Here is a 14170-nt window from a genome sequence, read left to right as displayed (position 1 = left end):
CCTTTAGCTCTTCTTCACAAGAGAGGGCAATCGCAAATCCTGGTAGCTGTGGTAGGCAAAACTGGTCCTGGTTTTCCTTTCCAGAGCTCTGAAGCTAGTTGTTGCTCCATTGTACCAGAATCCAGCACAGCGTGAGCAGGGGGAGGCCAGCTGCAAAGCTCTGAAAAGTGATGTTGCAGAGTCACTGGTAAAACTAGATCCCCAGGAGGGATGTGCATGGTCTAGCTTCTCATTCTCAGAAGATCTTTTCATCAGATGTTTTAGGGTGAGATTCAAGTCACTGGCCCCCAAATACATCTCCTGAACACCCCTGTGGCTGGTTGTTGCTGCTGAGTACAGGCTGGGAGGTGGCATGCAGAATGAGAGCCACCCAGGGAGATGGTGCAGAGCAGGAAGACTTCAGCCCTGTGCTTTTTTAAAAATAAGCCTTAAGATGTCATCTCCACTCCTCAAGTGCAACATTGAATAGGAAGAGCCACACGCCAAAATCCGTATTTTCCTTTTGCAGTCAGTAGGATTGTGAGAGAAGAAAAAAACTGTGACAATGATGGCATGTGATGCTGCTACTGATAAACACACTCATTGCTTTTGTTACAATTTTCATAAATATATCTTAAAATGCCTTTTAGTAGTCAGTGACATTATTTTACATGTGTGGTAAAGAGGCAGACAAAAATGAAGTAACTTGCAGTCACTGCCAGTGGTGGCAATGGTCATTTCAGAAAAAGCAGTCACATTAGAAACGAAGTAGCAGTAGTAAGAGCAGTGGAGCGATAAAGGCTGCTTTCTTGTGTGTTAGCGTCATGAAGCTCAAGGATCTGTGTGCATGTCGACTAAAGGCTGGGCTCACCCTCCAGTATATTCTTGGTCACTAAAAGATGCTCATTCTATTCTAGCTGAAACCTCAAAAGACCTCAATGTTTTGGGGACTTCCACTCCATAGTTAAACATGGTAGAAGTTGCCAAGCAGTTCCAAGAGTGGAGGAAGTGGGGATGAGCTGACAGAGGGAGGATCCGTGTGAGTCTTCTTTCCTTTTGGAGTCAAAGCTGTGAGGCTATAAAAGGTGGCACTTGGCTGGGGAAGGCGAAGGAGACTTCTACTCCCTTCTGCTAATGCTGAAACAGGTTTGGTCTCACCTTTCACTGGCATTTCTTTGACTGTGTCCTCAGACCTAACCTCAGTGATTTAGGCTGATGTGTCATCATGCTAACTGTGTCAGCTGTATTTCAGGAGAATTTCAGGGCTTCATCTTGAAGCACATACTCATTTCAGTAACCCTTTGGGGTGCGGTCTTGTAAAGTTCATGGGACCAGTAAGCATCCCTGCTAAGCATGTAGATTGCCGGGTATCTGCAGTACCTGGCAGGTTTTTGCCATTCAGCGTCCTAAAATTTATGAGGCTGGTGGCCATACGCCCCAGTGTTGGATATATGTCTTTCTGCTGAGATGGATAATTTTGTGGGTTGTGTCTGATTGCAGCAGAAAGTCACCACCTCTAAGCATCATCTGCTTGCAGAACAGTTACAAGTGGCAATGAAAAGGGAGTATTTTTGTAGGACAGATGGTTGGCCCAAGCCTAGCACATAGCTGCCTCTCTCTGCCGTAGAAACTCTAGACCTCTTGTTTTTTCAGTGCAGCCTTGGTTTTTCTTTAGCTGGAGCAAGAGCATGGATCTTTGAGAAATGAGTAAGTGGTAATAGGAAACAGTCTTTGTAACCAATTGCCCCTTTTCTGTTGTTTAATTTTTGAAAATGAATGATAAATTGGTTAAATGGATTTAAAAATCATAATTGTCCAGTGCTTTTTTTTGTTGTTGTTTTGTTTTTGTTTTTGTTTTTGTTTGTTTTTGTTTTTTTTAAAGAACTAACCGTTCTTGAGATTCCATTCTAGTAAAGGGATGCTATATTTGTGGGTTAAACTTCAGGTGTGGTGTCCAGCCTGGAAAATGCTATTTGTTGATAAAGAATTCAGGTGACCATAGCTCAGACAAACATATGCCAACAATGTTGGAAATATCATTACTGATCTCATAGTGAGGCTGCTAATTGTCTCTATGGTGAGCTATAGAGACAAAAATACATTTTAAAATACTTCAAATATACTTAATATAGGAATATATTAAAATTTATACTTAATATACTTTAAAAGTACATAAAATGTATAAGTCTAAATTTTCTGAACTTATTGATGTGCAACTGTTGAAGTTACCAAGTTGGAACAAATAAAAAAGAACTGCTTTTCAAAGGTGTCATCTGTTTTCTAGGCAATAATTCACTTTAAGGCACCTGGGATAGGGTACCTGAAGTCATCTGTAGCTTTTAAAAAGGTTCTGCAGTGTCTAGGCAGAGATGTTAGGCTTATTGTGGAAGTGATAGCCTTCTAAAATGTGATCGGGCGCTAATGACTTCTTATGTCCTCTTTCAGTATCCACAATGGAGTGATAGCGGTGTTCCAGCGTAAGGGTCTCCCAGACCATGAACTTTACAACCTCAACGAAGGAGTCAGGTAAGAGACTTGACTCTATGCAAGGTGTTACTAGCCAGCGTGTACAGTACAGTTTGCTGGCTCTCACATTTGAAAGCTTCTACACCACTATTATGGGGTTTTGTCCCGGTGGTAATTTCAACCAACACAATCATTCGGCCCCAGTGAAAAGCTGTTGCTGATGTGTGTCAGCATCTCGCTGTGAAACGAAAGCTGTGTTCCTTTTTCTGCAGAGGAGGTATTTAGCCATGAGGAGGATGGATTATTTCAGAGTCTGTCTTGATGTACTGGACTGAAACTAAGGAAGGGAAAACCTGGACCCCTCTAGTAATGCAGCCCTATTCCAGTGCAATGCTGCCATCCTTTCCATAGGTACCAGACCTAGCTCTGAGGTGCTTCCCTTGCATCTGGGGAGGATGTAAAGCCTCCAAGTGCTCAGTGAGACACAGCAAGGAAACATCTAGCTGCTCCTTCTGCACAGACTGAATATGCTGTAGATGTTATAAATCTGTCTTGTCAGCGCGATGACCTGAGTAACACAGTTTAAGGTTCCTATTTCTTTCTCATACTGTGATGATACAGTTCGGAACAGACTAAATATAGACTAATGAGATATAAAATGGGAACTTTTTTTTCCCTAAAAAAAAAAAAAAAAAAGGAGAAGGTGAAAATCCTACCATTTGAATTATTTAAGTTATAGTTGCAAAGAAAAGTTTACCAAGAGATACACTGATATCTGTATTTACAGCACTTTACTTTTTACTACTTTTTCTAGCACTTCTTATTACTTACTAAACCCTCTCTCACTGACAAAGCCAAAACAGCAGATTTCCTTTTAGGAATTTGTCCCAATGCTTTGAAGAACAAATGGTAGAAAAGAAGCTGCACTTACAAAAGGCAGACAGCTTATTACATTCCCTGCCTGTCTTAAGATAAGACCCTCAGTGTTTACCTTTCCCGTAGTGCTTATTCCCACTCTATCTGGGCACCGGAGTCTGATAAAATCCACAGAATATCTGGATATTCTGGGATTATCTGTCTCTGTCTTGTTCGCAGTCTGGGATAGCTGGCCCAGTCTGGTTCTTTTAATTGGGAGAATATCTTTAGAGAAGTCCCAGGCAAATGACTTTTGGCCTTTAATCTCTCTTCTTCCCTTTCTCTCTGCCTTTTTGAAAGTAAAATAAACTTATTCTCCTATTTCTTACTTCTCTGGGGAGAAAATGACATACAAAAAGTAGCTTTTCTAAGATGGCTGTCAGTTATCATCATCCATCAATCATTTTGAGGTAGTTATTGGAATAATGGTTGATCATTATTACTGTAAGTGCAGTTAGGATTCTTCACCTTTAGCCGAATGACAAAGGTTGGTAGTTCTGGGCTGAGATTTGCTGGACCAATGCATTTGCCTCAGGTTGCTCATCTGCTGGTGAGGGACAGAAGAAGAAAAATTATCTGCTGATATGACAGAGACAAATATAATCTTGCATGAACCAACGAATAGAAGATAGAGAGGTGTTATTTGGTGAATTGTGCCCAGATTTTTCTTTCATTTACCCAGGTATAAACCCTGCACCATGATAATGCATGCTAATGTAGTTGTATTGAATTTATTGCAACATCCCAGGCAGCTGAAGAGGCAAGCTGACTACGAATAGACTGGGGTTTTTTTCCATTGTATGACGAGCTTTGCTACTGCATGAAAGACCCATTTCTTTTTGTTAGGGTAAGGGTAATGCTGCTTTGTTGTTATCTCGGCTGATTGCTCAGTTTTGCTCTGCTTCGGGGAGAACAACGCCTGGTGACTCATACCTGAGTTGATGGACAAAATATTGTGAAATCTAGACCGAGCTAGAAAGCTGCTGTCGTAAACGAGGCATCAGCAGCGTAACTCTCTTGGGATGAGCAAGCATTTGGCAAGATGCAGCGTGGCTTTCAGGACTGGTTCTTCTCTACTGCTGCTTTGTGGTTGTTCCCTCTTGCCTATGACTTGGCCTGAACAGCCGTCTAATTTATTGCCAAAAGTTGTCCATCCTCTCGGTGACAGCTCTGAGTTTGTTTTAGTAAAGCTCCTCACGTGTGTCCTGCTTGCTTCATTCACAGAAAAAAGATAAGTTGAGAAAATGGGGAGTGAGTGACTGAGTGAGTGAAGAGGACACAACAGCTCAAAGATCTGTCTGTGGTAGTGGTAGTTTTTGAACATTCTTGTTCACGTGTCCAGCCACAACCTCTTTCCAGAGGCTACTGCAGTCATGCTGTGTGCTTCGTTTTACTGCCAACCACAGTCAATAATGTTTTAGGGCCTCCTGACTTTGCAGCCAAAACCCTTTTGCCTCACTTAGATTAATCTCAAAACCTAAAGTAAATAACTAAGTAATTTCTGATTTGAAACATACCAAAAATATCTGTCTTTACTACTATTGTTATTTAATTCATAATAACTTTCTTTGGGTTAATGTTATTGGATGCAAAAATATCTGATTCACAAACATGACCTCAGAAGGGGAACAAATGCATATTTGCCTGATATTTGTTTTAGATGTATTTTCCCCACAAGTACACAAATAAAAAGAAACAAGTAGCTGTTATTTCCACTGGGCAGAATTTGAATGTGGAAGCGTTCAGGTAAATGGCTAGTATCAGGAACTTTTTTCAACAGTTAAAAGACAGTAAAAGGAAGTTATTTTGCCACTTTAATTAGAGCAGATTCTGGGATACTTTTCATATTTAAACCCTGAATATCCAAGCTGACTCACAGACCGAGTGTAAATATTTGAACAGTTAGGTTATGCCCTCAATATTTGCACACCATTGTTTTGACTCAGGAATATTCAACTACTGTATGTCACGTATGTGCAAACAAATACATATAACTTCCTTTTCTGAACATGTATCTTGAGGCTTTGAACGTTGATTATGTACGCACTGATTGTTTAAGGAAACATCAGTGAGTACAAATCTGTATAGTACCATTTACTTTTCTTCTGGGTTTAGCTCATGAAAGCTGCCACTCATTTACACCGATGCCTTTTGACACCATTCTTGCATTCCTTTGGCATTAGAAAGTGGCCTTAAATATGGAGTTACGTAGCACTCAGATGCCCTGTTACCAGGAAAATCAGTGTGTGACTTCAGTCTCTTTCATATTGCTGCAACTCCTGAATAACTCTGCTAAAGCTAATGAGGTACAGTAAGGTAGTGAGGAGATACTCCAGTTACTGGGAGTATCACCAGTGTATGGCCTATACGTTACTTCTTCTGAGCCCTTACTATGTGATTTAATAGGGGATTGATTCAAAAGTCAGGTAATAAAAATCAATATGCATATATTTACTGTTTAGTATTTCCCTTGATGTATGTGTGTGATATTAGTAATTCCATAGTGTTTTTTCCTTTTTCATTTCATGTATCCTATGTCATTTCAAAGTGTTTATTTACACCACTTGTAGATCAAGGAAGAAGAAGAAGGAAAGGGAAGCACAGTGGAAGCAGGATGTTCTGTATTAATGCTAACGCATATTTATAGCTGCCTCTTTTCTGAGTTTCAGGATACTGACTTAATGCAAACAAAGCACATTTTAGTGGCACTTCCTCCTTGGTAGCAAGAGTTCAAAGCCAGTAAAATCACTTGTTTCCATTTGCTTTATTTAACTTTATTTAGCCAATAGTTAAAATCAGATATTACACAGTGCTAGACTTTCCATTCTGAGTAATGTTGCAAGAGTTAATTTCAAAATGAACCAGAGAAATGGCAGCAGGAAGATACAAAATGTCAGGAGCTATTTTAGCATACTTTATGTGAATTCGTATTATCATCTTAGCTTATGAAGTCATTAAATAGGCAATGAAGACCTGATACCAATGATATACAAGCTTCATAAGAGTGCAAAATGACTAGCTTCAAAATCAGATGCACTTGAAATGAAGTCTCCTATCTGATCAGGGATCTCTTATCAGATTTTTATCTGGATTCCACCATGATGTCCCTATATCTCGATAAGGTTATTCAGTAATCTGAATTATCCAGGATCTGACAGGTGACAACCTAACTGATTTTTGTTAAAGGAAATTAAGCAAGGATGAAAAAAAATTGCAAGCAATGTCTCAGATCCAGTTTTGTTGTGGATCTCTTTTAAATGAACGTGTGTGCAGCGAACATCATACACCAGTGTTCTGATGTAGCCTGAGGGCATCACTATTCCATGAGAAATTAATTAAGCAGTGTGAAGTATCTGTATTATTAGGGATTCAAGGAGCAAAATGCATTTATTGTACTGTCAGTTCTTCCACCCTGTAAACAGAGATGCTAATATAGCCATAGTGCTGCTTGGTGTGATGCAGTCCAGTGTATATAATGAACTACAAGCTGGTTGTTCAGTTCATTCACAGCTGAAAAAAATTGAAACGTGGTGGGATTTTGTTTTATCAGAGGGCTAGTTATTGGATAAGTAGAACATGATTTTGTATTTTCTGCTCTAGATGCTAGGAATTATCAGTAGAACCTAAAATATGAAAAGAAAAAGTATTTACAAATCACCCATTCAAGACTATGAGGAATCCAGGACTAGACTTCAAAGAGCTGCTAGCTTGAGGAAAGGGTAGAAAATTAAGCAAAACCTGTCAGCATAAAGTATCAGTAATTTTTTTTAAGCAGCAGCACAAAGAGTTATCTGGGAATAAATTACTTCTGTCATAGGAGAATTCAGAACTGCAACTTTCTTGTTATTTTAACCTAAAAACGGTTTATCCATCCATGTTCAAAGAAAAACCCTTAGTACTATCACTTGCAATCCAGAAAAAAATCACATCACTTGGACAGTAAATTCCCACTTTGAGCATGGCACGATTTGCCTGTAGCATCCTTGTACTCATTGACATGCTCTTCAGGCTTTAAGACTTCAACAGTCTTTGAGAGAAGGGGGTTTTAAACCCTGCCAAGGGCTTGTCGGTGGGTACCATTGAGGATGGAGTCTCAGGGGACTGCAAGGGTTGTCCTCTCCCATATGTTGCAACAGCATGTCAAGGGGGCTAGCCGTACAGCAGCCATTCATGACAATGAGAGACCTATGGCTAAAGCCTGAGCTGGCTTTGAAAATTTTTATCCGTAGATAGTTTGTCTGAATTAATTAGATTTCTCTCAGAAAAGGATTTTGATGCTTAGGAGCATCTGAAAACTCCTTTCCTTTTGTTTATTTTCTATTTCACTTGGCCCTAGAGTGTTTCCACAGGGTGCTATAAGGTCAGTGTTGGACACGTGCTTAAGAATAAATAAATAAGATATTGTATTTCAGCCTCCTGAAGACTGACCTGCTTCTCCTTTCCCTGAACTTTCAGAAGACCTCAAAGGGATGTGCTGAAGCATGTAGTATTAAAAAAAACGATCCAACTCATGCAGACGTTTTCATGGACCATAGGGATATGCTGGACTTTTATACCAGATATGTATTTGTTTACTAGTTAAATAATTTGATTAGTTAGTTATTTGTTAGTTAAAGACATAAGTCAAAGGGATATATAATTGGGTTGAATTCAGTTTCTGAATCTAAGGCTTGTTTGTGGGAATTTTTAGCACGTGAGTTTGGTTTGCTCTTTGAGATTGCTTTGTAGGTTTTACTGTGGAGGAATCATGAAGGGCAGAGCTAAAATGTTAAATTCCTATCTGCTTTTTCACTGAAACCAAATTAAACTTCAGCTGTCGTGGGTCTTCTGAGTGGAAGAAGATTATGACCCTTTCAATGAAAACTGACCAAATTGCACACCTGCACCAAAATCTGCAGAATACCATCCTGGTTCAGGTTTCTCTAAACATTTTGTCAAAACTCTTTTTTTCAACCTTATGCAGGACAAGGATGATTCAGATCACATTCTGAACACATCAGCCAAGTCGCATGCTCATTTTTTATCTCAGATCCATGGATGGGCAGAGACCACCAGGAGTTGTCCCACATCTGCAGTGCCATGTGCCAGGGAAGCCCTGGCACAGCATGAGAACAATTCAGACATTTTTTAAAGGGTTAGATGTAGAACGGAAAGCATCCTCTTTTCATCAAATCTCAATTTCTTTTCGTATGTATTCATGCAACTGAGCCACCTAAATGCACAGCAGATACTTTTCAACACACAGAAATGCTTGTTGGGAGCCTTGGTATTATTGAGTCTGTTTGCTCTATTTGAAGTTAGGTATTATTGAAAGGGTCTGTGCTCATATGAAAATATTTTGCTATTAGTGACTTCTTTTCCATGTAGTGCACAGCTAATACAATTTGCTGATTACAGAGATCATTTTCTTATTCTTTTTAATACAGGCAATTACTGAAAACAGAACTGGGATCCTTTTTCACTGAATATCTACAGGTAGGCATGTGTTTTCTTTCATTTAAATCAGATTTCATTATATGCTACTGAGCAAACTAATTTCTCCCAGTCTAAATGCAGATCTAGAGCCCCTTGAAACCATTCACAGATGTCCGCTGACTTCTCTGTGTTCTGTCATTTATGGACTAACAAGATTTGGATTTTGTATACATGTATATTTAGACAGTGAAAGGCCAAGCCATGGAATAGATTTGTGCAGTCACCATGTTTCTATATGACATTGCTGCCTTTCAGTATATTTCAGACATTCTCTTTTAACTTAAAATTTAAGTTCCTAAGTAAGCCATTTAAGTTCATTGTAGTATATATAGTTAATAGGAAAGACATTTAGCAGTAAGTACACACTGTCTATTGAAGCAGTATTCTTTCTGCTTCTCTAAGACAGAGTACGTGCTTTGTGAGTCAGCCGTTTGAAGATTGAGAAGCACTGTAGGATAAGTGCTGTATCCTGAAAGTAGTAGGTGATTATATCATCATTTGACGAGTGTCCCAAGTGATTTAAGCAAGATGGACACAGGAGGAGTCCTTTGATGATTGATCATTAAAATAAAATAAAAATTAAGGCATTGTCAAAAGTTAAGAATGAACAAAATGTGAACTACGATGGCTGTAGGGAAGTACAGAATTGAGTAAAGGTAGTCTATATTTTATTTACAGAATCAGCTGCTCACAAAAGGCATGGTGATCCTAAGGGACAAGATCCGATTTTATGAAGGTAACTTGGATTTTAGCATGGCTATCTATGTCTGTCACAGGAGTTTTAGCAAATACATTCTGGAGGCAGTGTGATACTTTCCACTGTTTCCCTGGGACTATGGATTAACTTCTATCAATTCATTCCTGCAGCCTGTTTTTGTGTCCTGCCTGGGTGTTCCCCTTGGCTTTCGTCAAGGAGAGGTGATTGCCCAGAGCAGCAGCAGGAAAGATTGCCTCAAGCATGGAAACTTCCTTCTTCAATTACAGCCTGCTCTATGTTAAGGAAAAGTGGAAGAATAGAGTGAGATATCTTAATAAACAAAAAGCTGAGCACTAAGATCCCTGTTAGTTGAAGTGTCTGGCTAAGTCCAAAATAATGCTGTAGATTGTTTTAAGAGTTATTCTAGATCCATGCTTACATAAACAAGGTCAGACACTGTCTCTTTTTTTTACAGTCAAGGCTCCATTTGTCTGTCTGCACCTTCTGGAGGTGTTACCTTAAGGAAGTAAACATCAAGGATAACCTCCACCCGATGTGTCATTTTACAGTCACCCTCATTGCGTGTCCTATGCTCTTGTGCAGCATTTAGATGTGCTGTTAAATATGCCATTTTGTTCTAGATGTAGGCATGTCATCAGAGAGTGAAATGGTTTTGGAATATCTTCAAGAATTATTGCCAGTCTGAAGATCTTTGGGGAGTCTTGAGGCAGTTTTAAAGAAATGCGTCTTTCTTTTTCCAAAGCAACATTCATAATACCACTTAGTCTAAATACATTGTTTAAGCAGTAGCCTGGAGACAACCGTTCCCATTAGTTTCAGCTATCTATAAATCCTAAATGTGACCTTTCATTGCTGACAGTACAGTTGATCAGATTAAGGTGGTGCTATGGGGCCCAGCTTTTCTGATGAAAAGACAATAGCCCTTAACACTGCAAAAAGAGAACAAATTTCACATTGAAAAAATACCTCAAAAAAGTATGCAAAGTCTTCTAAAGCTGAACACAGAATTCCTCAGTTATGTAAAATAACAGCTTGGAGAGCACAAAGGGAACTGTAAGGATCTCAAGGCCTTTGTAGAGCTTTGTAAATCACAAAGTTGTTTTTTAAGTATCAAATTGTCAAATTAGATGGAGAGACCTACCAAAGTCCAACCCCTTTTTCTTCTGTTTTACTAGCTTGTAAATAAAAAATACTATCTCTGATGTTTCAGATCAAAGCTGAGGTGAAAAATTAAAGTGTGAGGCCACTAAATGGCTTTCAAATGTAGGAGCATGTTTAGCGAATACAAATTTCAGCAAGCTCTTACGTTTATTTTGGTTTTGAATTTGGTGCATCATTTTGTGCTTGCTCCTTAAAGTATGGTCAGAAATGCTGGTAAGGTGAGGATTAAATTGGTCATGTTTTTTCCAAGTCTGTCCTTGGAAATGTCAGCTCATTAAAGCTGGAAAGTTACAGGAGGGTAGCTGTAATTTAGGAATCATTCAGAGGCAGGAGTCTTTCTGACAAACAGCTTTCTGTTAGCTCACCTGAGGAGCTGATGATGGATGTGAGTTTCCAAGGCTGGAATTTGGGTTTCCTGTCAGCAGAGGCAGCACCCCAGAGTCCATCCCATAGTCGGTGACCCCATGGCTCCCAAAACACCTGAGACAAAGTTGGGAACATGGAAATCTTGGGAGCTCCCGTTCTGAGCAGGGCTCCTTTCCTGACTCTGCAGCAGCAGCAGCAGTCCTGCCCTCAAATCTCAGGTTGTCCCGCATCCCATGGTTTGAGTTTCCCTATTCAGCTGGTGTTGAAGTTTTCAAAACAGAAAAAAGATCACTTCAGAGCACACTTTGGAGGATTTTTGTCCTGCAGGAGGTTTTGAAAATTTTAGCTTTTGTTTTGAAATGATGATTGTTTATTCTTTTATTTCTTTCACAAGTTTCAGTTAGCTGTTAGAAACACTGTGAAAAGTACTATATGCATTTTTATGTCATACAAAATTGACTATATCGTGCTTCATTAAAATGAGCATTTAGAATAACCCAGCTTCCTGGAATCCAGCAAATGCTTATGGTAAATGTAGGGATCTTTGCCTGACAGTAAAACAAACATATTTTTGAAAGGACATGGAAGTCACATTCCTCTGTGTGAAATATGCTTATCATCAACAAACCATAGGAATTCTTCCACAGCCCCCAGAAAAAGGCCTGCCTGGAGAAAGGCAGTTAACTCTGCAGCTTTTCTGAGCTGCTGTACAGAAATCCATCACTTGACAAGACAAGCTGCCCACAAGATGAAAGGAGTGTGTGGCAGTGAAGGCATGTTTATCTCAACAGGGTAATTTCACTTCATGCAATTCTAGCAGCAAAATTTCAAGAGGACCAATGTTTAGCATCCACATCTGGAGCCAAATTTGTAAGGGCTTAATTTCCACTTAACCTCAACTTGTGGGCAACTAACATATTTAACTCTTTAAAACTCTGCCCTCAAGACATAGAGGGTTAGGCTTCTCCTTCGTGATCAGATTTATATCTTTGAAACACTTTAGTGTTTCAAATCCTAGTACATGGAGATGATAATGTGATGGTATTTATTGTTATTATTACTGCTACAGCTGCTAGGAAATTTTGGACCTGGTTCCCTGTTGTGTTTCACTAGAACTAATGCAAGGCAGATTTTTAAAAATTTGAAACTGAGGACACCCTTTTTAGCCTTGTGTGTGAGCGTGTAGGACAGAGAGAACTCCTGCCTGGAGCTGCAGAAGCAAAGACCTTGGTGTGGTTCACAAGCCAGCAGCTGCAATACAGCATGATGATCCACATTTGTCACTAAAAGCACTTAAAGTCATCAACCCAGGAATAATTCAGGAGTTGCAGATGGGCCAGAGCCAGTGCTATTTGTCATGTGCTTAAAAATGCAAGGAGATTAAGTGTCCCATAATAAAGATTGGCACTTGGCTAACTTGGAGTGTAGATGCTTTCATGAAGAGTTTCTTGGTGATGCGTGTGCAATTCTGGTCAAAGTGTGTTCCCTGGCTGAGGCCGTAAGTAATGCTGTACTACCAAAATTAAGAATAGTATCTGATTCTGACACCAGTAGTAATATTGATTGATTGCTGTTGAACTTCCTTCCTGATAGTCATATGGTCTTGTCTGAAGGCTTCATGATCATTGATGTATTTATCTCCATAATACTTGCTGGTGGAGATGCAGTGGCATTGCCCTCATTTCACATTTGAGTTAGGGGCAGAGGGATGCTAAAGAGCTTGCCCAAGGTACCACTGGCCATTTTGGGGAACAGGGATTTGAAGCCAGCATTCAGCTATCGAACCAGACTTCCTCTTCAATAGATCTCAGCTCCTGCGTTTGCCTGTGTGTTTCCCAAAATGTTCTGTGAGAAACTCTGTGTCCAGCTTCATTGTAGGACCTGGCCAGAGCTTCTCCCATCTCTGCGAGGGAGGCTTCCAGGTGGCTGCAGCTGGGGAGGGAATAGAGAGGGAGGTGGCCTCACTGTGAGGACCATGGGGAACGCACATCATAGCAGGTTTTGATTGCATCCTGTGAAAGTTACAGTAAAAAGTAGAGCCACTACACCATTCTTGTTTTCCATAGATCTTGGGTGGGATTTTCTATATAAGTGGAGATACAGGGAATTTAAGGTATGAATCTAAGGGGATGCTTTGTGGAGGATCTCCTCAGAGCACAGTTTGCTCTGCTACCCTGCAGCTTAGAGGGCAGAGGGGAGCACGGTTGGGGAGATTTTTCTGGAGGAATGTTTCAGCATTTAACCCGCTGTGTCCTCCTCCTCCTGCTCTCCTTTGCAGTCTTGTCCAGTAGGTATTACTGCAAGAAGAGGAGGAGGTAACGTGGGTTATTATCCTTTATTCTTTGCAGCATTTTTCTGAGTAAGCTTTAACCTCAGAGTCTCTGAGTTTACTAAGAACATGAGATGTGTCATCTGAAAAGACACAAATACTGAATGACCTGATACAGTGAAAGGAATACTAATTCCATACTGCTAATAGTAGCTGTTACATGATTCATCTTTGTGTATAATAGCAGATCCACATTGTTTCCTGCATGTTTTAGTCTTTGTAGTTAGCTGATTACAACCTAAACTGTTCACTAGTTTGTTTTGTGTTTTTGCAGGGCAGAAACTACTGGATACCTTAGCTGAAACCTGGGATTTTTTCTTCAGTGATGTCCTGCCCATGCTTCAGGCTATTTTTTATCCTGTGCAGGTGAAAAATTACTCTGTTACTACAGAATCTTGAAAAACTGGAAAAAGCAACTTTACTGGTTCATCAACAGATTGATGCAATCCTTAACTCTCTCTCCTCGGGCCAACCTCCCAGTGCAACTGTTCTGTATAGTCATATCATGCAAATACGTTACTTATGCAAACAGGGTTTGAAGTGCTTGAGTGAAAAAGATGAAGGGGAACTTTGAAAACATGAGTGGAGTGCAGGGAGCATGGTTAGTCCTTATGTCAACTCACACTAAAACTCAAAAAAGGTTATGAACAATAAACTGAAGTATGCACACGGTGAAATAAATGGAGCTGTGTTGATTTCAATGTATGCATTTCCTTCTCTGCAATGTAAATTTGTTTTTGAGGTATCTCCACTTTTGAAAA

The 14170-nt window shown here is 39.8% G+C and overlaps 1 protein-coding gene across 2 annotated transcripts in view; it reads left to right on the top strand.

Moving 5' to 3' along the window:
* Positions 1 to 14170, top strand: part of PRR5 (proline rich 5 (renal)) — a 70142-nt gene that overhangs the window by 24030 nt on the left and 31942 nt on the right. For both annotated transcript variants that reach the window (XM_010084573.1, XM_010084572.1), the window contains exons 3-6: positions 2425 to 2505; positions 8787 to 8835; positions 9514 to 9571; positions 13684 to 13775. In XM_010084573.1, coding sequence (XP_010082875.1) covers positions 2425 to 2505; positions 8787 to 8835; positions 9514 to 9571; positions 13684 to 13775 — 280 coding nt within the window. The remainder of the gene's footprint in view (positions 1 to 2424; positions 2506 to 8786; positions 8836 to 9513; positions 9572 to 13683; positions 13776 to 14170) is intronic.

The sequence above is a fragment of the Pterocles gutturalis genome, unplaced genomic scaffold (assembly GCF_000699245.1).
Source record: "Pterocles gutturalis isolate BGI_N339 unplaced genomic scaffold, ASM69924v1 scaffold2630, whole genome shotgun sequence".
Lineage (NCBI taxonomy): Eukaryota > Metazoa > Chordata > Aves > Pterocliformes > Pteroclidae > Pterocles > Pterocles gutturalis.
The sequence above is the reverse complement of the archived record's forward strand: the minus strand, read 5'-3'. Positions and strand labels throughout refer to the sequence as shown.